The sequence below is a fragment of the Leptonotus elevatus genome, chromosome 3 (assembly GCF_054856555.1).
Source record: "Leptonotus elevatus isolate MCC_2025b chromosome 3, RoL_Lele_1.0, whole genome shotgun sequence".
Taxonomy (NCBI): Eukaryota; Metazoa; Chordata; class Actinopteri; order Syngnathiformes; family Syngnathidae; genus Leptonotus; species Leptonotus elevatus.
Window position 1 is genome coordinate 13,760,894 of NC_141241.1, and position 27,736 is coordinate 13,788,629.

Genomic DNA, 27,736 nt, shown 5'->3' on the forward strand with positions numbered 1-27,736 from the left:
AGATTGATTATTTTCTATCCAGTGTGTGAAATATCTTTGTTTCCACACACATTGTAAAATGGTCTTTCACCTTTTGTCATAACAATAAACAAAAATGCCGTACGCCAAAGCAGGTTATATTTGGATTTTGGCAGTTTTTGTTTTTGTTGGGGGGGGGGAGGCAGTTTAGTGTAAATTATTAAAAGTTCAGATAAGTTGTTGTCACACATGCCTCACTTGTGGATAACAAAACTGCTGCAGGTATATTAAAAAAAAAGTGACTAGTTAACATTGTTGACAAAAATATGTACAACATCAATACTTAATTAGTGTTACTGGTGAGCAGAAGCTTTTCCCTTGGGAACAACCACACTGGTCGGCAATCGTACAGCATGTTTTGACAAACAATCATTCGCTTTCATTTTCACACCTCAGGGCAATTTAGAGGGTTCAATTTAACCAAGTGAAGCACTGACCAAGTGTTCAGTAGGAATGCTATTATATTTATTTTTTGCTTCTTGTTTTTACTGTGTAAAAAAAACAAAAACATATAGGTGATTAAACAGTACCATCTGTGATCATTTGAAGGCAATATAGTGTTCTTGTTGCTGGTTACACATGTTAACTTAATTACAGTTGGATTCATTTAAAACTCTGAAACAGTTGGAATCTCTCCTTGAATTTACCACTGTTTAAAATACTGTATGTTGATATCTTAAGTTTAAGTTATCCATTGTATCCCTCTAACTATCATATGTTATGATTGACAGGTGTATGATGGTGAGAACAGTTCATCTCGTCTCCTTGGGAACTTCACCCGGGAGGTTATGATGGGCCATATTATCAATAGTACTTCCAATCACCTGTGGCTGGAGTTCAACAGTAACGCCTCTGGAACAACTCAGGGCTTTCACCTCACATACACAAGTGAGTTAAGTCACTTTGTACTGTATGTTCTGCATGTACTGTGCATACACACACTTGTCTTTGTATCATCGTGGGGACATCTCATTGACATCTCATTTCCTAGCCCCTTCTAACCCCAACCGTCAAAAATGATTGCTTACCCCTATTCCTTACCCTAACCTCAACCATAACCCAATTCAAACCTAAACTCTAAAGCCAAGTCTTGACCCTCAAAATGTATGTCCCCACAATGGTAGTTAAACCTGGAAAAACATGCATGTATGGGCCCCACAATGTATAGCAAAAAACAAAGGCACACAGTTGCAAGAAAAGTGTGTGAGCCAGTTTTGGGTTACCTAGATCTAGTTATTGCATAAATTGGCCATAAAATGTGTACCCTATTACCCAGTCTGCAGTTTTATCTTTTCAAGAAACATTGCCTGGAGTGAACCATGCCTCGCACAAAAGAGCTCTCATATATCTACAATTAAGAATTAAAAACGTGCATGAACATTGAAAGGATACAATGTGAGACAGATTGTTTATAAATGAAGAAAGTTTTATGCTATGGCTATTCTCTGTATGGAGTGTCCGACGGTAAACATGACAGCAAGAGCACATTGGAGGATGCTTAATGACGTGAAGAAAAATCCTAGCGTCATCCAAAGACTTGACTTCTCTAACACAGACTTCTCTGACACATTCCAATATCTCTGTCGACAAATCCACAATAAGTAAAATATTAAACAAGAATGGAAGTCATTACAACAAAAGCCACTACTGCCCTTCCCCCCCTCAAAAAAACATCGCTAAAGGTTTGATCTTTTCAAAAAATGTGCTTAGATGTTCACAGCTCTACTAGCCCAAAGTTGTTTTGTTTGGAAGGCAAACAAAAGCTATATGTGGAAGGAAAAAAGGACAGCACCATCCGACTTTACCTTAAATGTGAAGTATGGTAGAGAGGGCATTGTTCTTTGGGACTGAAGTGTTGCCCCAGGAGTTGGACTCATTATTATCAGTGATGGAACACGAAATATCCACGTTTATCAAGACATTTTGCAAGAGTATTTAAAAGCATCTGTCTGAATAGGTAATGCAACTAGACAACGACCCAGTGGACAGAAATAGCTCACCAGCAGAATGGCCTTAACAGAAGAAAATACACCTTCTGGAATTGCTGAGTCAGGGTCCTGACTCCCTCAAACTAATTGAAATGCTGCAGCATAACCTCAGGAGAGCAATTCACACCCGACATCCCAAGAATATTGCTGAACTAAAAGAGTTTTGTGAAGTGGAAATGTCCAAAGTTCTTCCTGACCGTTGTGGAGGTCTACTTTGCACATGAAACATTTGTTTAAAAATGCGTTAAGAAAGAATCATTCTTCCTCTCACAAACATCAGGAAGGAGAGGATTAGTTACTGGGTATGCTTGCTTGGTCAAGTAATGCCTTTGACTGTTACAGCATTAAAAAAAAGTCATGTACTACTAATCTCTTGAGAATAGTCTTTCACAGTCAGCAAAATACCGATTTCTTACACTTATGACAGGCGAAAAGAGACTTCCTCTCAGATTTTCAAGCAATTTCTGCTGAGGGTTGAGCCCAAAAGTGCAGGAGTAGCAGTAGCGAGCTAGCAAAAAAAAGAAATAAATGTAAATTCTTAAAACACTCTGCGTTTAAGGACCATATTTCAAGAAGGAAAGTCAATGTGACTGTTTGACATTTACTGAATGACAAAAAGTGGTAAAAGAAAATCCTTAATGGTGGGAGAGTGGTTAGTTTAAGAGGCAAGTGGCTGACAGTCTTGTCAGTCAGCCATGTGGTGCTCTGGAGCAAGGTGCTATTGTGATGGGTTACATGCAGAGGATACATTTTCTGTAAATGTCATGAGACTAACGATAAAGAACATTTTGGAAAGTAGTTTATCATTAGGACTCGATTTCTATTGCTTCACTACTATAACCTGGCAACCTGGAAAAAAGTATTGCGTGTTACTAGTGGTGCAACGGATCACAAAAGTCACAGTTCAAATCAGATCACGAATTTGAGTCATGGATGGGATCGGTTTTCAGATCAGCAAGAAAAAAAAAGATAAATCATGCTTTATCTTCATTAATTTTTTTTAAAAACCTTTTCCTCATTGAATAATAAATAAAGAAAATCAAAATGTCTAATATAACCCTTTATGAATAAGGAACACAACTTTAAGTGCAATATGAGGGAGAAAAACTCTTAGTTTATGTGTAAAACAACAAAGTTTTAATGGCTTAAAGTTGTGTTCCTAAAATCTAAACGGCTATGTTTGACATTTTGAGTTAAATTGGGGGGTTGCGGGGTTAATGGGCAAAAGTGTTTTGTAAAATAAATGCAGTTCTATTTATCTTTTCTTTTTTTTCTTATAATAATGAAAATACCTCAAAGCCTTTAAACATGGAGAGTGAACTACAAAGTAGCCTTGGTCCAGAATTTTCAAAAATAATTCTTAAACATCTAGGGAAGTCAAGGTAGCCATCACGCTACGACGTGGGCCAACTTCAAAGTAAAAGTCTACTAAGACTATTTGCATTGCCGTCAATGTATTATTTGGTAAATAAAGTTTATTTTGAAGTTAGGCTCGGGCGGCATGTTACTTTGAGTATGTTGCAGCTTCCTTGACATGTCTGAATGGTGTCCACTGTGAATGTGCACCGTTGTCTTCCATACCCCCACCGCCACCAACCAATCCGCGGATCGTGGACAATCCGAACCGCGGATCCGAACCGACCGTGGATCAATGATGATCCATTGCACCACTACCTGTTACCATAGAGTTCTTGCAGTAGTGATCTCAAAAGGACACATGAATGTGTATAGTAACTTTAGTAAATGAGACCTAAAACACTTTTTTCAATTTCTCTCACTTCTAGGTTTTGACCTGGTACGGTGTGAAGAACCTGGTGTCCCCAGTTATGGCTACAAGGTTCAGGACGATGGACATTTTGCCAACACATTTGTCCTTTACTCCTGCAACCCTGGCTACAGTCTCCATGGAAGTAGTACACTGACGTGTATGAGTGGGGACAGACGTGTCTGGGACAAACCACTTCCATCCTGTATTGGTTCGTATGTCATTAAAGAATATCAATAGCCTAGATTAGTGCAACCAGAGGTGGAAAATTTACAACTTTTTGCTGGTCTGTTATCATCAGGCCGTCATTTTTTCAAGCCGAACCAAACTGTAATCGTCAGTCTGTCGACCCGTCATTTTACTTTAACCACTCTTCCGTCATCACTTCATCACCACTATTTTACGACCAATGGACAGAGGTGTGCATTCTATCAGTCTGTCATTTGTTAATTGTCAATAAATAATAAATAAATATAGTCAGGTTTCCATCCACCCATTTTTTTCCGAATTTTCAAAAAATGCGAAAATAAAACTGAATGGAAACACTCGGAATTCGAAAAAGGGCCCAAAATTTGCAAAAAAAAGTTGTTACGCTTGGAGGAGGTGGATTTTGGAGCGTATTGAAAAAACGAAAATGCTAATTTTGGCTATGGAAACAGATTTTGTGAATAAGCACCGACAAGACCGGATACACGTCGCACGATTTGACCGGATATTACGTCACACGAACGTTTCTACTCACAAAGCAATGGCAGACGATAAAGTAAGAAATATTTTTGGAATTACTTAAAGAAGTGAATATTAATGCAATTTTAGATGGGAAAACAGCAAAGAAACTTAACAGTTGATCAAGAATTACAAAACCAATGTAATCACACGACGCACTTGCTTTCTGTTCTTCTTCTTTTAAATTATTGGTGGGGATCACATGTCTATGGTGGATACCGCCACCTACAGCAGCGGAGTCCCCTCTCAATATTTGCAAAAGAAGAACAGATGGAAACGGGCATAAGTCGCATGTCCATTTTGCGCATTTTCAGTAAATTTGTCAAAAACATTTGAAACAATTGGCTGGAAACCTGACTAGTGACAGACTGAGAGGTCCGTCGATGGTTGACCTGTGTTAGTGATGATTACACTTACGGATGAAAAAAAACACTTCTGTCAGTGCTTCGTCCGTTTTTTTTAATTCATCAGCAAAACGGGCGTCCGTCAGTGACGGATTGACATACAGTCTGTCAGTACTGAGAACCTCTGAGAACAATCCTCACCTTGTAATAAAAATCTATATAAATAAGTGAAAATCTTGCTTGTCAGTAAAACATTTTAAATTGTTAAACATTAATTTTCCCTTTTAAGTCATTGATTAACTCAAAACAACAGCAAGTACAAGTAACTCAAGTAACAAGTAGCACACAATATCTGTACCATCAAATATAGTGTCCTACTCAAAAGTTAAAGTGACATGTTTTGAGTTTGGAAGTCGCTGTGGTGTTGCCCCTGTAAAGAAAAGTACCAGCCTTCAGCAGGTTTTATGCCCAAGGCAACCATGAGCCAAAAGGGACTTGGGGACCAAAGGGTACTAAAGCATCCAAGGACTGTCACTGTGAATTTGCATTTGTCCTGCTATCAAGTGGCTGCAGGGCCTGTACTTTTATGTGGAATGCTGCCCAGTGTGGCCAAGACTAAATATCAACCACTGACCCGTGTTTGCTCATCTGATATTGTTATCCCGATAAAGCCCTTTGCCCGCACATGCTCGCTCACTCTCCATGCCCATGTGGACGACTGCCCTTTTTGTAATTGTCTTTTTTCTGGATCTTACAGTATATCCAATACAACACATTCCTACATGTTCAAGCTCTTACGCAGACCTCCCTGACTGCTGGAGTGATGCCTAGCTTTCAGACACTACATTCACCGCAAGAACGCTTGGCATTCAAAGCTTGGAACTTCCGCCTCGCCAAGCCTGGCTTGCTCAGTCCCAGTTGTTGGAGGGAAACAGGGAGACACTTCACACATTTTGTCCATCATTTCTGGCCAGATGTTAAGGCCTGAAGCGAAGCAAGCATTGGAAGTAACCGAGTCGGACACCAGTGTGCCCACTAGCTTTGACGAAGCCAAGACACGTTTTTTTTTTTCTTTATCCCTTGACACTGCAAACATCTCTGTGTTCAACATGACCCCTGCGAACCGTGCACCCAGGGCCCCGTCAACACATTACCAGTCGGGTAATCCTAAACATGAGACCGAAGAATGCTGGCATGGATACTTAGATGTGCATCAACTACAGAGATACCTCATTGATGCTGGGATTATTCATATCGTAAAAAGGTGCAAAAATGTAAATCTTCAGTATTGCTTTGTAGTCATTTGTAGTCAAGAAGAACTCACAGCCAACGATTCTATGAACTGTAAGCCAAATTTTTGATTAGGTTACTTCTTCCCCCAGGTCCGACATAATTTGGTTGGTATCTGGAAGGCCATCGATAAATATTCCCTCTAAATTCATAAAGTTCGCTTGTGAAATATTCCGTTTCGCTTGACTTGTATTTGTGGCTTTGCATATTCAACAAACCGAAAGCCTGAAAGCATTCCCACATTGTAGGAACTGTGTGGGCTCCTGGAACATTTTTATTTGGAATTCCCAAATGTTGAACCAAACATTGTCTCTCTCTAACCAGCGTCCACACTTGAGCTCTCAGAGGCAGGACATGGCCTGATTTGGTTGCTAATGGCAACCACAAAGAATAGAAGAATGTATGTGTATGCATACACTTGTGGGTGAAATGCATGTGTGTCTGTCGGTGTGAGTTGTCTCCGTGTTTCTTCACAGCCCAGCATTAATTTGCAGCTGCTTTGTTGCAGTCTTATTTCAGGTAAGCCAGCAGCCAGGAGAATACTTGCTGGCAGGCCCCTGGGCTAAATACCTTTGCATCTGCCTCCTTTGTTACTCTTTTGGGCCATTTATCACTTTGCCTTTATGGTTGTCTCACTCGCTGTCTGTCTGGCTCAATAAAATGTTTGCTTTTACTAGCATGTAGATCAGGTGGTTTTGCTGAGACGCATCTTTTCCAAATTGCGTCAAAGAGGAGTTGTCTTCACCATTCTCATTCTGGGAAACTGTCATCTACTGGACATGTATGCTGAAGCAATAGGTTGCTTTACTGAAAGCATAATGGTTTCTCTAAACAAAACAAAACAAAAAAACTACTTAGACTTAAAGCTCAGACGCATTAAATTTGTTCTAACCCTAATCCGCTGTTTTCTAATCACCTGAGTTCTGCTGCAACGGCTCCTCTGACTAGACTACCGGTGAGTGCAATTTCTGGAGAAATTGCGTGGGAATGCTGAAAGCTTACTTAACACAATGGCAATGGATATGTTTGCAATGTACAGTCGGAGGTGGGATTTGAACCCGAGGTCTCCTGGTTACTGGACAATGCACTTTACCAACTGCGCCAGTGAGCAGTATCAGAGAGCTGGTAATGATGATCAGTTGTATGTATAGAAGTGGGCGTGGAAAGTGGTACTTAGAAAAGGTTCAATGTCAGTCCCGTTGAAAATGAATTATATTTATCGTTAAATTGTGTGAATACTGTAAGCATTGTGGAATCAGATGATATATACCCAGGATAGCGTGATTTTTTTGAAGCAAGTTGATATTTGAACGGTGTAAATCAGAAAAAGTATGTGGAGAATAAAAATCGCAATAACATTTCATTCTGTACTTTTCTTGCGCACTCCCTTGGAAAACTCTGTAAAATGGGGGGGAAAAAACTCACACACAAAATTCCTCTTATCTCTCATGTATTGAGCGTTAATTTATTCTTGGACTCTTAGCACTCTTGGGAGATCCTTAGAAGAAAAACACGTACTCCAACAAGTCATTCACCAACCTTGAAAGTGTAAAGCAGGAGCTTTGGCAATTGAAGGTTGATTTTACAAGTCAAGCCTGCCCATACTATTTATTTATTTCAACCTTCATGTCTCTTAGTAATTTACAGGCAAATAAAGAAGAAGCTTCTTATCGAGCTGAGCAGCTTAATTTGGCTTTAGACAGAAGACTCGAGTACTACATTTATTGATACTAGTAATCGGGTGGAAACAATAATGAGAATCTGTTAAAAGTCTGACGATTTACAGGCTTATTGTCATTACTTGTTAATCGTATAAGAGGTAAGGTTTCTTCACAACATTTCAAACATCTTCTTGATGGATTAGAATGAGATTTACTGCAAAGAAGGTTTTAAATCAGCAACTAACATCTGCTAAATTTGCTTTCAGTAATCCAATACAACAGTTTGTGATTCCTTTCCTGATGGTTACAAGCAATATTTGCTTCTTCAAAACAAATGGAGGCAAAAGATCGTATGATCTGTAACTCACACAGTAGGTAGTAAAAGCTGTGTTTGACAGTGTCACTTTGTTGTGTCCTTGCAGCGGAGTGTGGAGGTCACATAACTGGAGCAGTGTCTGGACGAATTCTGTCTCCGGGATACCCTGCCCCGTATGACAACAATCTCCACTGTACCTGGGCTATCGAGGCAGATACTGGCAAGACTATCAGGTAACTAACATGAAGTTGGTTCGTCCTAAGAGTCATCAAAATTTGAGAATAAATTAGCCACTGTTAATACTGAATGCATTACATAACTTCCAGTGGATATTCTTCTACTCGGATTCTTCTTCTCTTAACATTGCTTAATTAAGTTGGTCCTTTCTTTTGGAATTAAAAAACAACACAAAAAGGCAGAGATAAAAAAAAACGTTTTGGATGGATTTTTCTTTTCTTTTCATGATAATATTTATTTCCTCCGCAGTCTCCACTTCATCGTCTTTGACACTGAGATCGGCCATGACATCCTGAGAGTTTGGGACGGGCCGTCTGGGCCGTCGGATGGAGGCATCCTTTTGAAAGAATGGTCCGGTCCAGCCTTACCTGAAGATATCCATTCAACTTTTAACATACTTACGCTTCAGTTTGATGCTGACTACTTTATCAGCAAGCAAGGCTTTTCCATCCAGTTTTCCAGTAAGTGTGCTCATCTGCTTTAAATACCTATGTCAATGATTGACAAATGTAATCCTTACCAAAACTGCTCAATAATAAACAATATATGTGAACGTGACAAAAAGTTAGCAATTAAGTTATATAAACCACACCTATGGTTATCATTACACACATTACTTCATAGTGAAATGAATGAATGAATATTTAATAGTTTTCTTCTTTTTTAATCAAAGTTGAATTAATTACCAGCACCATTTGACACAAGTACATACAAGAGTTAAAAAATACAGCCCAAAATTATTCATACCATGGCCAAAGTTTAAGTAAAAGTCAATTTGCAATTCCTGACTTGATATCTTATGCAACAAAGAGCGGCAAATGGGCAACTTGCTGTGTTGTTCCAATGAGCGATGTTTACCTTTTTTTAAGCATTATATCACTGCCAATGTTCTTTTAAACCAACGACCAACGACAATGTATTCCTTGTCTTCTTGAAAAAGTCGAACCTCGGCAGTAACTTGCCCTTTCAGTGCAGGGATGGCCTTTGCTATTATGAGCCACTCAACCCAAAAATATCTCTGCCCCGTCCTTTTAGAATCGTCACCCATGTCTCTGAAATCCACTGTGGCGGCAAAAATCAATCACAAGCACAGTGAATAAGAAAATAGATGTGCCATCGAGACCATTCTACTTTTACTCGCATACACACGCATGCACACACAAACACACAAAGCGGTTTTGCGTTCTCGGAAACTAAGCATAATACCTCGGTGTTCACATCAATGACAACACACTCGGGTGGAACACTGTGAAGGTTATGTGTTCAAATTAAATATTCAATGTTGGTCTCATCCTTCCCAGTCCCAACTTGTTTGTTTTGTTACCCTCTTGTGGAGCCAAGACCCTAATAAACCCTTATGTCAGTCCCGTGTGAGGGTGAGGAGGACACAACTGTTCCCCCATGGCGTTTGCTAATCCGTGCGAAGAAACACATCAAATGCTGTCATTCTACATTTAAGGCCTCACACACGACACACTGCGCGCCCACCTGATTTGTGCAGTGCGCAACCCCAGCAGAATAGTGACAATGAGAGGTAATACCTCTTTCCTGTGAGATTTAAGCCTTAAACCGTCATGTGAACTCGAGACCTAATGGAGTTAGTTAGAACCGGATTTCTACGTGTGGTTGAGGGATTTTCTGCCTGCTTTCTTTGTTCCTGAAGGACAAACCAAAGACATAGTGCACTTGAGACGCATATGAGCATGAATAAAAGGGTGAGGAAGTAGCTGTGGCAAACGGTTTTAATAGTTGATAGATCCATGTTGTCACTGACCAACATCGTCCGCCCTGCCATTAGTCTAGGCCAATCCACAGGGGTCACCATGACGACAGGCAGTCAAAGTGTCCACAGTCTCTGCTGGCATCTGTAGCCTGACTCAATTATTATTTATTTATTTTATATATATATATATATATATATATATATTTTTTTTTTTAACTGTCCCATCGCAATGACATGTAGCTAGCTTGGATATGTGAAGAAGCAAATGGCTGCTTTGGCACTGATGGAGAGGGATGCTGCTGCAAGGCTCAGTCAATAAGCTGCAGTGCTCCCAGCAGTGCGCTGTCTGGAAATGATGTAAAGTATAGTAAAGCATTTAGGTGGTCAACACAAATATATATATATATATATATATTTTTTTTTTTTTTTTTGTGTGTATAAGGGCTGATCCAGAGTGCAGTAGCAATGTTTACACAAAACAGTACATTAAAATGCATTTGAATTCATTATGTCATTTCTGATTACTAATATTTATATGCAGCACCATGTGCCTCTAGCTTTCTCTCAGGCACATTTGATTTTTAAATCCTCCTCATTTTCAATATAAATATTGACTCTAACATGCTAATCAAAGCCTGGTTATTTGTTCCATTAGTATGTTAATTTGTTGTATTCCCCAATGTTCATTTACCGTTAGGTAGAGGTGATATTTCATACCATAGTGAATAAAGCTGGTTTGCATAATGAAATCTTCTCTGTTTTGTTGTCAGTTGTGGAATCTTTATGGAAATAATGTTTTTTATTTATTTTAAGTGGGCCCATTGTATTTTGTAATGGTGAATATTACCACGAACACTAAAATAAACTTGTGTATTATCTTTAAAACACAAAATTATTTTCAAACACATTTTCAAGTCAAACTATTCCAGTCCATGCATTTCCTGGTGCTTTATTGCCAATTCCTCCACTGGTGAATAAATATGAAAAACTCTTACAAAGCAGTTATCTATTTTGATTATTCTTTTAAAAATGATATATTACTATTAAAAAAATAAATAATACTTTGTATTTATTAAAAAAAAAAAAAAAAAACTTACAAATCCCACAGCAATTGTGTTGCTTATGTCAATTTATTGTACACATTTTTTTTTAAAGACTATAATTCCAGACATAATGTATGAGCTTTATTTTAAATCGAGGAACACTGGAGTTGTAAATTACCTACCTGCATTATCAGCAACATATTAAGTTCAGCAAACCATATGATGAAAACAATGCATTATACCAATAGACAAGTCATTTTATTTATATGCTTAACTTAGCAGAAGAATATTAGTTATCTCAATTCACTTCATATATTGGACAGTTCTAGAGCAGCTCCACACACAACAAATACAATCAACAGAACCTCACATGATGACAACAAATACAGCTAAACATAAAAGTAAATGTGTTGTATAAAGATGAAATGAAAGAGCTCAAATGCTTCTTATCAACATCCAACCCACAGCTGGTAACCATTTTTCCCCCCATATTGATGGAGCTCGTCATTTAACCTATGTCTGGTGACTGCAGACAATATTACTTGTTCTGCAGAGCAATCAAAAGTCAAGAAAAAAAAAAAGCACATAAAAAAAAAGATGGCACTGTGATACAGGGTGCCAACATTCTGGATTGTTGACAACACTGCTAGATTGTTATGTCGAAATTTAGATGACACATTCTGACCAAAAAAAACAAAAAAAAACCCGGCATAATCGCTTGTCACAGTTTGGAATTGCTTTGCCGTTTACTGCACATTCTAAACAGGGTTATATTGTGGCTTGACACAAAACACTGACATGGCAGATGATAGAGTCCATACACAATATGCAGCATTTTTGTCTGTATTTTCAATACGCTGACAGTTCGGCCTTTTTGGACTCACCACATAATGGACTATTGTGTGTCTCTAAATTGTGTTCTTTGTTTTCAGACATAATATTGTTGTGTTTGATTTGTCTCACTTCGTCAAGCCACAACAGCGACGACCTGTAATGACCCTGGCATCCCAGTAAATGGCTCTCGATACGGGGACAGCAAGGAGCCCGGTGACAGTATGACGTTCCAGTGTGACCCTGGCTATCAACTCCAAGGCACTGATACCATCACATGTGTCCACATGGATAACAGATTCTACTGGCAGCCTGACCCTCCAACATGTATTGGTAGGTGTACATTACTTTGGTAATCACTGCCTTTATAACTGTACACACAATCATGTGTGGCAGCAAAACTTCTTCAGCTTAACCAGGACAAAATAGAAAGTTTGGTTGATGATTCCGAAGCCCAGAGAGAGAGAAAGGTTGAGCAAATCTACAATCCCTGTGCCTATGTGTTATATATGTTGTTTGTCACTATTCCTTTCATTCATTTTACAGACAGTATCATAATTTCAATTCATTTTACTACTATTCATTAGCAACCCATTTGTTTCTTTTATCCTCTTTCTAAGCTCCAGTGTTCAAAAAAGAAAAAAAAATTACATTCAGAAGAGTTTTTACTTGATTCAAGAATCCAAAGATATATCGAATTTCCTCTATGTAGAATGTAATGCACAATAATTTACACACACAAAATGAGCTTGAAATGTAGTTGTAGAGAAAAGTTTGGAGGACAATGTTGTGTTGCTTTTTTGGGAACTTTCAGTCTGCTGTTTATGTGATCAGCTTCTTGCTGTTGCACCAGATGGTCTTCTAAATCACAGGCTACACTTAAATGTGTCATATTATTGCCTTACATTATATCCTAATGGGCTAATAATGATACAAATTATAGTGTGTTATGTAACAATATAAGCCCTTAATAATAGATTTAAAAATTATGTGCAAATAAACACGCCATTTAAAGCATTATACAGTATTATGTTAAAAAATATATAGAGTTGTGTGTTCTTGTGCATGTAAATGTTAAAAGCAAAAATGCAAAATTTAAAAAAACATAGCACATAATGCTATAGTTATACAACAAAACATCCAAACTCCATCAATTCCATGACACAGGTCGACGTTAATCAGCCATAATTACCAAAAAAAGGGGAAAAAACTGTTTAGGTGAGTGATTTCGTAGTCAAACCACTAAACTTTTACTTAGTATAGGGAAGGCGAGTTTTTTAAATAACACTTTTTAACTCTTAACTCAAATATAAACAACCAGAAGATACCCACTGTAATATTAGTTATTTAAAGCAAAAAAAAAAAAAACCTCTTACCAGAATTGCCAAGTATGTAAAAACACACACGGATTTTGTCTTCACAGTCACAACCTGTCCCAGTAACACGAAAAATAACAATGAACAGCAGAGGTTCAACCTAGTGATTCATTTCTTAGTGCTCCCAGTTTTTTGAAACGTGAGGAAGGAGAGGGTGAAAAAAAATGTAATCTCAAAAAAAGACAGTAGGAAGTTAAAAAATTACCAAAAATAAAATAAGAATGTTTGATGCTTTGTTTTTTGACAAACCATGTTAAGATTTGTTCTTTTGGAATAAATGTTCCAAATAGCCAAAGCAAAAAACAAACGGGTTGTGTGAGGTTTGCTACCCAAAAATGTCTAAAACATTGAAAACGTACTTTCACTCTCATTTGCTTGAGTTAGGGCATATCAAGTATGACCAAACTATTTTCTACTAATTACGGTGCAATATTTCTGTACCAAATCACTTGACATCTGGCTTCACAGTGACAAAATATGCCCTTGTTTTTGCTGTCTGAGAGCGGATTTCAGTCCGGGAGTGCGACACTCACTAGAAATAACTCATCAGTAGCCCCTCACACAACCCTGCAGATTTGTTACAGATGCTCTATTTTATAGATCTCATCCAGTTTTATGCTCAAGTGTCCAAGGTGATGTTTGTTTACTGAAATACGGGCTGTAGAAGCTGAGGCTGTGGGAAGATACATTTTTCATTTTCTCACACAATTAGTTTATGTGCTGCCTCTGCTCCACATTGAGTCATTTTTCACCAGCCATGTGTCCTGGCACTTTGATCACAGTTTTAAATAAATTGTTTCCCTTATTAAAAAGAATGTCAAACACAAATATTTAACTTTTACATCACTGTCTGAATGCAAATCAGTGTAAATCTCTGGATTAGCAATCTTCTTTTCTAACCCTTCCTGACACAGACTGACTGAATTGTTAGCATTCATGTCACCTTGAAGACACGCCACCATGAATGTTCTGAGTCAGACGGAATCCTGAGTTGGCTTGTAGTTTGAGTCATTATTGGATAACATAGTGCTTCTAAGACGGATGAATACTTCAGCAGAAATGAAGCAGCTTTGCAACCTCCAAGCCAGAAGCCGCACAAGCTCTGTGACTCAAACAAACAATACTGTAGATTGTCATAAGTTTAAAGTCCTTGTCCAACTGAGGCATGGATGTTTGCAACGCTAGCAAATGTTGATTTCATGTCAGGGTTCAATCAAGGTCAAAGCGTTTCCTAAACATTCTCTAAACAGTCTTAATGGTTTCCTTAACAGTTTTGATGGTCTTTCTTGTCATATGTTCAGGAAACGCTGCGACCTTGAATGAACCCTGACATGAAAATCAAACATTAACATCTTTCAAACGTCATGATGGTTCTCTAAACACTATTAATGGTCCTTGTTGTTAGGACAAGAAAGACCATTAAAACTGTTTAGGAAACCATTAGGACTGTTTTGAAAATGTTTAGGAAACGCTGCAACCTTGAGTGAACCCTGACATAAAATTAAACGCTATGAATGCATTTGCTCCCAAAAACGTATACAAACATTCTATTTTAAATATTGCCATGGTCCCAAAAACATATTTAGATGTTTTTTTCTTCTTTTCTGTATGCTAGAGCATACAGAAGGCTATGATGCAGCTTCCGAAGAGGACTTTTAAAGCAATGGTAGTTATTACAACAACAAAATAAGGCCAGCAGGTGACAGCAGAGTGTAAGAGCTCAACCAGGGCCATGTTGTGAAAAGCTATTTTCTCCAGTGTTTCAAACAGATTTGTGAATAATGATCAAATTTAGCTATATTCTATTGCTAATTTCTGCAGAACGGAGAAAGATAGAAATATGCTTTTTTCCTGATAAAAGAAGAGGCTCTAATCTCTCCTTTGGTAGGTTCATTGTTTTTACAGCAATAGAACAGCAAAATCAGTCAAAATCCAGTAAAGCAGCTGGGAGCAAAGGGGTTGCTTCAGTGAAAATGGCTAGGAGTGAATGAGTTAATGGTCTTTTTTGTTATGACCAGAAAAAACATTAAAACTGTTTAGGAAACCATTAATACTGTTTAGAGAATGTTTAGGAAATGCTGCGACCTTGAACAAACCTTAAAACGAAGGTAACAATATGTAACACCCCACTTAAAACTCTGGGCCAAATTGTGAAGGTATGGTGGATGACTGTGAGGTCAGAGCTGCAAATGCAACTATTGTAAAAAAAATAAATAATAATAATTCAGACCTGCTCACTATCTGGCTATAGCGCAGCTGTTTGCTTCTTTCCACCGTAACTACCATCAGAGTGACCTCCTACCAAGTGCCTGGTCACTTCCCCAACCAACTCCCATTACATTCACAATCCGCTTTTGCTGTTGATTTTACACCATCCAACTCTCAGAGGAGCTGTCCTTTATTTTGTCGTCTCAGTTACTCTTGGCAGCCTTAATTTCACTTGTGCATCCCTCTCTCTAACACCAACTACCTTCATGTATTCCCTCACTACATCTCCAGTCAACCTCCTCTTAGTCTTCCTCTCTGTTGTCAGTCTGGTCTCTCTGACTTTGTCCCCAACTTCTAACGAGTTAATTTATAATTCTGTCCAACCTGGTCACTCCTGTCTCACTTCCTTCATTCAAGTATTATTTCCGTCGATTTGGCACACCGCTCGCACCAGTCAACACATTTCCATCTCTATCCTTAATCACCCTAACCTGCTGCACATCCGTCCCAACCGCCATAACTCTGTCTAGCCAACTTGTCAAGGTCTTTACATGTCCAACCTCGCATGCATGTCCCATATATCGTATAATATGCATCTTGTTTGGACTTTGGTATAACACCAAATACAGAAAACTTGGGAATTTAAATGACAACATTGAGGTGTTCTGTAAATGACTGCATGCAGAAAATATGCATTTTGTTTTGATCAGTTACACAGATCTCCTGATTTATTGTGGTTAGCTGGTCTGCAATCTCACAACTGCGCAATGGAAACGTGGCTTTTGTTCCCAGTGCTGCCACTGACTCTCCTCAGCTTTCTTACGGCATAAATCCCCTTCTGTGTTCTCTCTTTGCTTTTGAATATTATGCATCTCCCGGGAGTAGAATTATAGAGGTTATTTAGAGAAGTGTATGTCTTTGTGTGAGTAATCTACTCGACAGTTAAGGCCTTTGTTTACCTTTAGCTCACCGTTGCTAATGTGTTCACACCCACCTGCCTCCCTGAGTCTTCCTTAATGTCAGTGCAGCGTTGCCTGAGTTGATCACTGGTGCTAGATATTTCTCCTACTCTGTTGTTGTGGAATAACAGGACCACCAGGGGTGATTTTACTGCTTACTACCCCCAGCCTCACTCTGTTTCCAAATTTCACAGTCGGATCACTCTCTCTCTCGCTTTTACTCTCTAGAAATTTGCAAAGGCAATATTAGTGGTCCACTAGGTTTTATTCTCTCTCATCTCCAACCTTTGCCACACCTCTCATCAGTAGCTGACCCCCTTCTTTTCTGCCTACAATTGAGTGGCTGTGGGTGTCATGGATGCTCAGTCAAGGGGTGATCCTCGCTCCTGAAGACTTAATGATGTGTGATCATCATCTCGCTATTTTTGGGTTTTCTCCTCAGCAACCTGTGGTGGTAACGTCAGTGGTCCTTCTGGAGTGATCCTGTCTCCTAACTACCCCCAGCCTTACCCTCCGGGCAAAGAGTGTGACTGGCGAATCCGAGTCAACCCAGACTTTGTCATTGCTCTCATCTTCAAAAGGTAGGGCCTTAAAATATGCGTGACCGTGGCGGCTTTTAATAAAAGTGTAACTGTCAAAAAATGCATTCTCAGCTCTCGGCCTGCAAGTGGAATTCTGTGTCTGCAGAAACACCTCCACTGGTTATTTCTAACATGGGATTTAAGTTGTGAAAAATTTAGATCTAAATAGCATTGCGCATCCTTTTAGCTCACTTTTCGGTTTCCTTCAGGCACGGATCTTTTTAGTGATTTATTTAGCTGCAGCATCATAATAATAGGGTGTGATCAACCAATGTTTGTTAAAAATAAGCAGTCATGCTAAAAGATTTAATGGGCCCATTAAATATGAACAACTCAATATAAGTGTTTAAGATGAGTCATGGTGCAGATTTTTAACCCCTTTGGACCCATAGATGATTGCAGTGGACATTGACATATTTGCGTGTCTAAACCAATAAAAACACATAATTCGGATGTTGTCAACGCTTCTGGTTCATGATTGGATCCTAGCTAACCAATCATCGCAAGTTGATGTGCATGATGTTCATGTTAAAAATGTGACATGTAAGTTTACAAAATGTTACAGCCATACTATCTTGGCGTCCACTATAATAAATAAAAACATGAGATAACACCAAAAAGGCAAAAGAGTCCAAATCAGTAAAAAACAACAACAAAAAAACAGTAATTTCTGGACTATAAGCCACTACTTTTTTCACTTGCATTCGACCCTGTGGCTAATACAAAGGTGCGGCTTATCCATCAGATCACAAAGAGGCACACTATAAAGGAAGCGCAAGAGCGTCAGGCAGAGCAAAACAAACCAAGTAAGCTCAAATACAGTAGGAGAGACAGAACGAGAGCGAGACAATTTGCGCCCTCATTATGGAAAAGAAAGTAGCGGGAACCCGGTGTGGTAACATTAAAACACCTGCGGCTTATGGTCGGGTGCGGCTTATATGCGTAACAAACTTGGGTATTCCCCAAATTTAGCTAGCGCGGCTTATTGTCAGGTACGCCTTATAGTCCAGAAATTACTGTAAAAAAATGCCCAGCAGAAAAAGTGCGGGTCTGAATCTAATCCATTTTTCAAATATTTTACTCAATATTATTTTTTTTTCGTTTTTGCTCACTATGTATACTTGCTTTTATATTTACAGAGCATTACAAACATTGTGCTCATTCAGCCAAAATGCAAATAAACAAATGCGTGTAAGCCAAAACCTTAGGCAGCTATAACACAGACGTTTTATACTTTTTAGTTGTCCTGGGTTGACCAAGTCTGAGGGTGGTTATATTTACACTAGCTGTCATTTTCCTTATTTAAGAGATAGATGCATCTCTAATGTACCATATTTAACGTACATCATACGGTGTATGATAGTCTAAGCTTCCATGGTAGTTTTGATCAAATCCGTTTTTTTCTTTCTTTATCCATTTACTACTTACTTATTGTGTGACGGCCGTGGCTCAGGGTGTAGAGACGGTCGTTCAGTAATCCAGAAGGTCGGCTGTTCGATCCCCGCTCTCCCCAAGTCATGTGTCGTTGTGTCCTTGGGCAAGGCACTTCACACACATTGCCTCCAGTGCTACACACACTGGTGTGTGGAAGATGCAAATGTTGGTGGTGGTCGGAGGGGCCGTAGGCGCACACTGGCAGCCATGCTTCCATCAGCCAGCCCCAGGGCAGCTGTGGCTACTTAAGTAGTTTACCGCCATCACAGTGTGAATGTGTGAGTGCAAGAATAATGTATCCATTCCATTGTAAAGTGTCTTTGAGTGTCTAGAAAAGCGCTATATAGATCTAATGCATTATTACTACAGCTGGGTTATTTGGCTGTGTATTTGTCGTCAATAACACATTCCGATGACACCACATTGTTGAGTAATCTGTTAAATTACATTGCAGTCTCATTTGTAGATCTCTGATTCATATCAGATTTATATTAAATCCCCCTTTTTTTTTCTCTGACACATTTTTGTTGGGACAAGGCTCGATTAAAAAAACAAAAATGATTGTGTTACAGATTCTAGCCACACATTTGGCTAAGGTGTAAGATTTAAGAAAATTTTACAATTTACTGTGTTGCGCCATACATGCCTAACATTATGAAGAGATTATTTCTATAGACACAAGCATTAATGGAGTATTTTTGTTCACAGTCCAGAGAGACTACAATCTCAACAATCTATCTAAAGGAAACATAATTTCTGTTGTTCTCAGATGACTTTTGCTGTGTAAATGAAATACGTCCTTCTCAGATGTTACTAGAAAATGTTCGATGAAAATGACATTGACTGTTGTTTTTGGCGCTGAAAGCAAAAGTATTTGTACTGTGCAACAGAATGAACACAAAGGTTTCTCCTGCCCTCCTGATGTGCCAGCACTTGTTTTGGATGAAAGAGAATAATTGCATGAAATTGTGTCGTCCAAAGAGCTGTCTGAGCCCTGGCAGAACATGTTTTCATTAACTAATAAGTTCACATATAAAGTACATATTTATAACTTTAATTAGGACAACATCATGTTTGAACCTCATTTCAACTTATTGAGGATCAAATAACAAAAACATGCATCTTTTAGTGAGTTACTGTCCTGTAACATGAAGCTTTTGGGGCGCATTAAAAAGTCTCCTACTGAATTTGCCAAATATGTTTGTTTTTTCTTATATGAACAAGAGATACAAATTCGTTACTAGTGTATACAATAACAAGATGCTAAACAAAAATCGACTTGGTGTTCTTGTTTCTTGTAACTGATGACATAATTGTTGTAGCTCTTTTGTGAATGCACAATAATTACATAATTCTAGTTGTTTTTAATCAATTAAAATGAATTGGCTTCTGATAATGATCATTTCTAAATAAAACAAAGTATTTTGGCCAAACAATGTGAGGATGATCAATCTTTGATGGTTACTAATCATTTTTTCCCATATTAAATAAAATGAAATGTTTTTTCATAAATCAATGCCGAGCAATATAAACTGCTGTATGCAGGGCAGGCTTATAGGAAACCAGTTGATTTTGTTCCCAAATTTGAACCCCAGAAATGTGTACTCTATTAAAAAAATAAAAATAAAAATAATAATTATTTACTGCACACTGCACTAGTTACAAAAAATACGATTACTTTTCAAAGGCAACCAGAATTCATTATTATTCACGTAAGACAATGGTGATTAATTAGTTCCAGTCTTACACTCATTAAAATATTTAATTCTACATGTTTTCATTAACATGCTAACATTCCAAATAAGTTGGCACATCCACTGACCATTCTCACCCACACACTACAACACATTAATAAAACAGAGGCATGACTGCAACCCCAATGGAAGGGCACTAAATAGTCCGGAAGTGTTCTTGTGTGTGAATGGTTGTTTGACTAATGTCTATTCGTGCCCTGTAATTGGCTGGTGACCAGTTCAGGGTGTACCCCACCTCTCGCCCAATGACAGCTGGGATAGGTTCCTGCGCCCGCGCCAGGACATTACAAAACTCTATACAGCGGAAAAACACAGTAAACAATTATGAAGTAAAACTAAAATTAAGCAAAACCACTCACCCTTTGACGCTACCTAGAAAATTGCGCAACTCCTGAGGAATTCCCACTGCATCTCCTAAGCACATTCTCAAACACTCCTGTTTCAGCACAGTCCATAATCATGCCATTGTGGGGAATATTATTTATAGCAATGCCATTCATTGTCAAATAAATAATACACGTTCTGACTGATTAATCTCTAGAGTACTCAATCCATGTTATACAAATCTTTTTTCCACTAATTAAATTAGCATATACTTTATAATCATTAGGGTGGCCTTTGTGTGTGAATGCTATGCTAAGATTATAATTGATCTCTATTGAATGTTAGAGCTCTGTCTGCATTGTCATTTCATGACATTTATACTTCGAATGTGGCTCTACAGAAAAATGTATTTGCCGGGATCACTTTAATGCTTTGTCAGTACAGAGGGGCTTATGAGCCGTTAAGCTCTTGCTAAATCAGATATAAATACAGGCCTTAGCATTCACAGGGCTTATGTTAACCTTACAAATGATCACATTGGGTGATTATAGGAGGTATAATCCAATAATAGATAGTGCTGGCAGAAAAGTGCACAAGCCTATAGAAAAAAAAAGTAAATATTTTACCAACAGCACTGTGACATGCACATCACTGTACATCTGCTTAAGGCTGAAAGTGCAAAATGCTAAATTGAGATGTTGTCTTTTCAGAACAAAACATGCATACTTAAAATTAAATAACTCTGTCAATAATAAATCATCCATAATTCTCCCCACTTAACCGGATGACTTCTTGACTTAAACAAACTACTTGTGTAGTTAAAAAAAAAGTCTTAATTTAGTATAATCCTGCTAACTAACAGACACATAAACTACAACAAAAAGAAGAGCTTAGTAGCGGTAACCATAAACAAAGTGGCATAAAAAAAAGATGAATACCTGACAATGGAAATGAATTCAACGTCCTTCTTTGCACTCGCAGGTGACTCCCACACAAACACACACTCACACGACTTCCATCTTAACTAGACAGATGGAGAATCAAGCAAGTATAAAAGTGGACTCCAAGTATAATAGTTGTGTGTTTAAGTGGCAGGTGGGCACTAAGACTAACATAATTGCTGTCAGGGTGAACATTTTGATATGCGTGGGTGATTGTGTTTTATTTTTACACTGTAAGTTATACATACTCATATATGTGGGAAGTGGAAGCTGGGTATCACAGAAACATTTCTTGCAGAGCAACTGTCAACTTGGGGTCAAGGTTCATGTGCACATTTGCTCAAACTCACTCTTTTGTAGTCATTCATGTATGAAATACAGCGGTCAAACATTTTCAGAAAGTTTCCATGGAAAGTTTAGCAGGGTCATTTTGAAACATTGGAAAAAGAATGTATGGCAATTTCGACAATGTGTAACTCAATGGCTGTATTGATAAGTGCGTCCACACGGGGCAATTTGAATTATAAAATGTAAGTTATTGCCGTTTAGATGTGAAATTTGTACCCCTCTTGGTAGAGATAAGATTTACTAAGATTTTGTAATAAATAAATAAATAAGGACCTGGCCATGGTTCAAAGCCCGCTGTATGAGGAACCAAAGGTAGCTTGTTGTTGCTGGTGAAAAGTGCCTTGAAGTGTTATTTTGTTAAAGAATATGTCGTGAGCACTCTAAGCTAGCAAAGGAAGAGGCTCTTCTATTGAGCAGCAGGTGCACTCTTGCAACCGGCGTACCTCTTGTGGTCAATGGGCAGGGTATCACCGCATGAAACACCACCCACACACGGAACAACAAAACAACATGGAAGTAAAGTACTATTACTATGGGGGAAAACAAACAATGTCTAAACATTACAATTGACACGTAATGAAGTTTTTTTTTCACAATGTAAATATTGTGGCTATTTTAACCATAACAACTAGGGGTGGGAATCTCTGACTGTCACGATTTTTGGGTCTGCGATTTGATTCAGAACCAATTTTTGACTCAAAATGATTTGATTGACAATGATTTCTGCTTCAATTTATCTACTCCAGTCTGACTCGCTAATGCTAATTAGCTCGCTACTCGTGGCACTTTTATCACTCAAAAGAACGGCTATTCTTACAAAACGCTTCAAGAATGTGTACAGAGAAGCATCTTTACATTACTCAGCGGCATATACTCTTCCTACGCTGCAAAAAAACAACTTTTATTGGCATAAGTTGATCGTGACTTTTTCCTTCTACTTCCTAATGTGGCTACAACGTGACAGTATATCAGAACACGCGGGACCACACTGGCCCTAAGTGGCCAAATTGTGTACAACATGAACAGCACTCCCAATAAAGGCACAGACAAACAAGGGCAAGACAGTATAAAATAATTTCAATAAAATCGATTTTCTAGGACATTTTAAATCGATTCTGCATTGTTATAAATGAGAATCGCGATTCTTATGAGAATAGATTTTTGGGCACACCCCTAATAACAACCTATTTTCAAATATATATACAGTATAATAATAATATTCCTGTTAGTGATTTTCCCATGAGAAGTTTCCAGCTATTCAAAAGCCTGCAAAAACGTATTTGCGACTGGCACTTAGTCCTCCAGAAGCAAACAGTGTTTCGCAACCTATTTTGATTCAATCGATCTCTGTTTTGCTTCTATCAGTTTTAACATGGAGCCCAGTTATGACTTCCTTCACATTTACGAGGGCGAAGACTCTAATGGGCCTCTCCTGGCGAGTCTCCAAGGCAACCAAGCCCCTGAGCGCATCGAGAGCGGTGGTAACAGTCTCTTCCTGGCATTCCGATCGGACGCCTCACTGGGCATGTCTGGCTTCGCCATTGAGTTCAGAGGTAAAACTTTATCTTCACGTTACTGTCTTTGTTTTATAATGGTCCCAGCATTTCTTAGACAAAGACTGCCTGTAAAGTGCCCATGCATATACCCTTTTGAAAGGTATATACACACATGACCCCTGTCTGTAACTTTTCGGGTTATGGGTGCATTGTTTTACACTAAAAGACCCATTTCTTGACTCAAAGTTGGGTCACCCCACTTGGTCAGATCCATTACGTGGGTCAAAAAATTGGGTCATTTTGTATAAAACAAAAGAAAGTCAGAAAGTAGAAGATCGGTCCATTTTTAACCCATAGTTGGGTTATGTTTGACCCAACTGTTTTTAGAGTGCATTTAACATGTTTGAATGTGACTGGTTGATTCAGAGCACAGCCACATGCCAGTTATAAGAGGGTGTGCACACTTGTTCAAATGCATTATTGTATTTGTGTTAGTTTTTTACTTCCACACTTGAAAAGATGCACACTTGTTCAAATGCATTATTGTATTTGTGTTAGTTTTTTACTTCCACACTTGAAAAGATTAGAAAATGGATTTGACTTGGTCACATCACATTGGCACGGTCTTGTTTTTTATACACCACAAAAATATGCATTTGAATAAATAAATTGGTTGGTCAGTCTATGTGTGGATTACAGCAAGGCCAGAGTAGTTGTGTAATTTCATGGCTGTGAGTTTGTGAATTCCTACTGGCTGAAAGTCTTTTCAGCCGATAGCGATTGATTAGCAATCATTCATCCAGACCACCTTTACATGATGCTCAAGGGTATCAATTAGGATTATTTGTCGCTGAACTGCGGGACAAATCAAAGCTACATCCCATCTCTTGTGAACAAACGTGTGCATTTGATCTTCTGTACCGCCGTGCCGATCTCCATTTTGTTGACTTGCCGTGAATATCGAAACGTCGACACAGAGGCGCCGCTTGTGCAGACTGGCTAATATTTAAAGCTGCCAACTCTATTCGTTTCAGCCTCACATCATGAGGCTTTTTTTTCAGCAGAGAGGGCCCGATGTTCCGTGTCAGACCATGAGTTGTTTACCTCCACAGATTGCGACTCATCTTGGTTTTACAGAAGCTGCTTGACTGCTGGTGATTTAACAGCTATTGTCAAAGTGAAGCTGATTATTACTTCATCATCAGACTGCAGACGAGATCTCCTCTGTCAAGTTATATAAAAATCCGTTTTCATTTTGTGTCGATCTCACTCCATTTATCTGTAATTAAAAACGATTATCTCCCCCTCTGTTGTCTACCTTGCCAGCCACCTCACACCTCTGTACTTTCGTCATTAATTCACTACCTTTCATCTGCCATCACTCTAATTAAAATGCAACCTTAATCATCTCGCTGTTTCATTTGCTTCTACCACCCCCCTCCTCATCTCTCTCTCCCTTTCCTTTTTTTCTACCGTTCTTTGCCGGGCAATCACAGGAAAGCAAACAACCTGGGCCAACACTGTCATTTAGAACTAAGACAGTTTTGGACGTTGTTTGACTTGTTTCTACTTCATCAATCATGCTTTTTCGTTTAGCCTCGTTAGCCTCTTCTCATTCCATGAAAACAGGAATGTAAGAGAGGGAATATGTCGTAAAGGGTCTCTTTTTGTCTGCCACATCCAATCAAATCAACAAAAAGAGAGTCAACTTCACAGTGCTCGCTTGACAGCAGCCACTAAGTCGATCAAGAGAAGAGTAAAACATTTTCCATCAAGAAATTGCTGTTGTCTTCTCTTAATAAGGACATGTAGTCATGTAGGAGGCGGCTGTTTACAGAACTTGAAGTTTCACTGTCATTCTTACCAGGCCACGTGCAAGGCAAATCACAACATGAACCTTTTTTGGGGTTATTCCTCTTTTTATATATGCATTTTATTAAATGTAATATGAAACATGTGATCATTTACAAATGTAAATGTTTTCATGTTTTGACAAACTTGGCGGACACAATAGTAGTCACTAGGGGTGTTCGAAAAAATCTTTCGGCAATATATCGCCATATTACAGCGCGCAATTCTCGAATTGATTTTTTAACATCAATTTTTTAAGGGAATATTCAACAAAACGTCTTAGGGTTAGGATTCAGACATTAAGCATGGACAAATGTTATATTAATGGAACATTAAGCCTTAATATTTTATTTCAGTGCTGTTCAAACATGAAACAGACTGCAACCTGTTTGTTAAATGCAGTGGTTCAGTTATAAGCCTGAATTTTCAGATGAATAAATTCATTTTCATAAAAATATTACAGTGTACATGTACAAGTTTACTGATTAGTATTTTCTAAATTTGAGTAAAAAAAATTCGGAATTAATCGGTATCGAATTGTGACCTATGAATCGTGATACGAATCGAATTGCCAGTTACTAGGCAATTCACACCCCGAGTAGTCACTATACTTTTTTTTTTTTATAACTTGGGGCTCTCGTTCATTGCCAATAAATGTTTAGCATCGTGTTTTTGATTGAATTTAGGTTTAGTAGCCTTCACGCTTCTTGACAGGGACTCTTAAATGAGACTGTTGGGGCGAAGAAAAGCTTCACAGTCATCTGCCCCACTCCAGTTACGCCTTGCCAGCCTGTTGTGGGTTTGACGAAATACAAACAAGATTGTGAGAATAATAACTTGGGTAAAAGTCACCTTGTAGAATATCGCTCGAGTAAAAGTAGCTGACATTTTTTATACTTTAGTATCAAAAGTAATTTTCATATGTTAAATGTGCAGTATTTGAGCATTGGAAAGATTCTTTTTAAAGTGAAGTACTGCTAAGTAAAATGGTACAGTACATATAAATACGTACAGTAATAAAGTATTTCTACTCTACTACTTTATAAGACTCTGAGTGGTCATAAAGGTTGGGAATCCCTCTCCTGAAGCCTACAAACTAGTCATCCCTACACATGTCTAACTTGACCTTTGCGTGATCGATCTGTTGAACTAGCATTCATATCCTGTTTAATGTAGCTGTCTTATATGGTTTTATAGTACGGTATATGCTTTTCTAAATGCACAAAACTCTCTCTTTTTATTCTTTCAGAAAAGCCAAGGGAGGCCTGCTTTGATCCTGGTAACATCATGAACGCTAGTAGGACCGGCCATGACTATAAACTGGGATCTCAGGTGTCCTATAACTGTCACCATGGCTACACAACAGTGGGCGGTGAAACAATAACCTGCGTGATGGGGCATGATGGGAAGCCGGTGTGGGACAAGGCTCTGCCGTCGTGTAAAGGTAGGAGGGACTTGTGCTTGAACAAATTGTTGCACACATAAGAACCGGATAACGTGTCACACTAGCGAATTCTCCGTTCGACTGGCAATGTTAATTATTCATCCATTCATCGGGCATTTTGGACGATTCTATGCATCTAAGTGAATCCAACTCTGTGAAGAGTTTGTGGAGGACTCTTTTCTGCTCTCAGCGCACAAAGCAAGGTGGAGGAGTTTTTCAAAAGAGAACTTAAGAGTCTGGAACTCCAATGCCTCAAGTATAGCTTGACCTCCTTTTGAGGTTCAACATCAGACTGTTGACTTCACAAAGTGTGCATATCACATACACACAAACACACATGGACATACATGCACACTGTCAGTAAGTGAGGCCGAGTGCCAACTTCAAAATAAAAGTCTAACAAGGCCTTGATAACCATGTATGGTATTACATGTTATGCTTTTATTTTGAAGTTGACCCTGGCGCGCGTTGTATAGTAGCCTATGAATAATCACTTCACTGGGTTGTCTCCCCCGTCGAACGGCTTCACTCACGTCATCGTGGCCTCGCTGTGCTGCGGCTTCGACAGTCCGTCAAACTGTCTTCGCGTGAAAGTGGCCTGCGGTGCTAAAAAGATTAGACACCAGACTGCTGCCCCAGAGAAGTGCGCTAGATTAGCTGGCTGATCACATTGCCCCCGTCCTGCAAGTCAGGGCTAAGCAGTTCGTTTTTCAAAGGGGCCATTTGAGAACCTGACACAGTTGTTGAGGACCACACCAACATGCCAACTCACTTGTGTTAAAGGGATACTAAGGTATTTATTGTACATGAAAAATAATGAAGTAACCAAATTAATTCTGGACAAAATATTATTAATATGGCTCAATGAGTCAAGTATCACTTTTAAATATGAATTTCCTGTCTTTTTATAAAGTAGTAAATAGCATTTTTTTTTTAATAAGTTGACACTTGTTTAAATGACATTCCCACACATATTAACATCCAATCGCTATTTAAACAATAGTCACAAAAACTGTATACCCACGTATACCCAATTAGACCGTATATATCGTTCTACTGTCTGTTTGCTATTCCTGTG

General features: G+C 38.6%; 1 protein-coding gene across 2 annotated transcripts in view; it reads left to right on the top strand.

The window, feature by feature from the left end:
• Positions 1-27,736, top strand: part of LOC147177030 (CUB and sushi domain-containing protein 1-like) — a 383,887-nt gene that overhangs the window by 273,343 nt on the left and 82,808 nt on the right. For both annotated transcript variants that reach the window (XM_086070543.1, XM_086070544.1), the window contains exons 25-32: positions 750-906; positions 3,791-3,982; positions 8,215-8,341; positions 8,595-8,806; positions 12,084-12,275; positions 16,928-17,066; positions 23,233-23,420; positions 26,464-26,658. In XM_086070543.1, the coding sequence (XP_085926669.1) occupies positions 750-906; positions 3,791-3,982; positions 8,215-8,341; positions 8,595-8,806; positions 12,084-12,275; positions 16,928-17,066; positions 23,233-23,420; positions 26,464-26,658 (1,402 nt within the window). The remainder of the gene's footprint in view (positions 1-749; positions 907-3,790; positions 3,983-8,214; positions 8,342-8,594; positions 8,807-12,083; positions 12,276-16,927; positions 17,067-23,232; positions 23,421-26,463; positions 26,659-27,736) is intronic.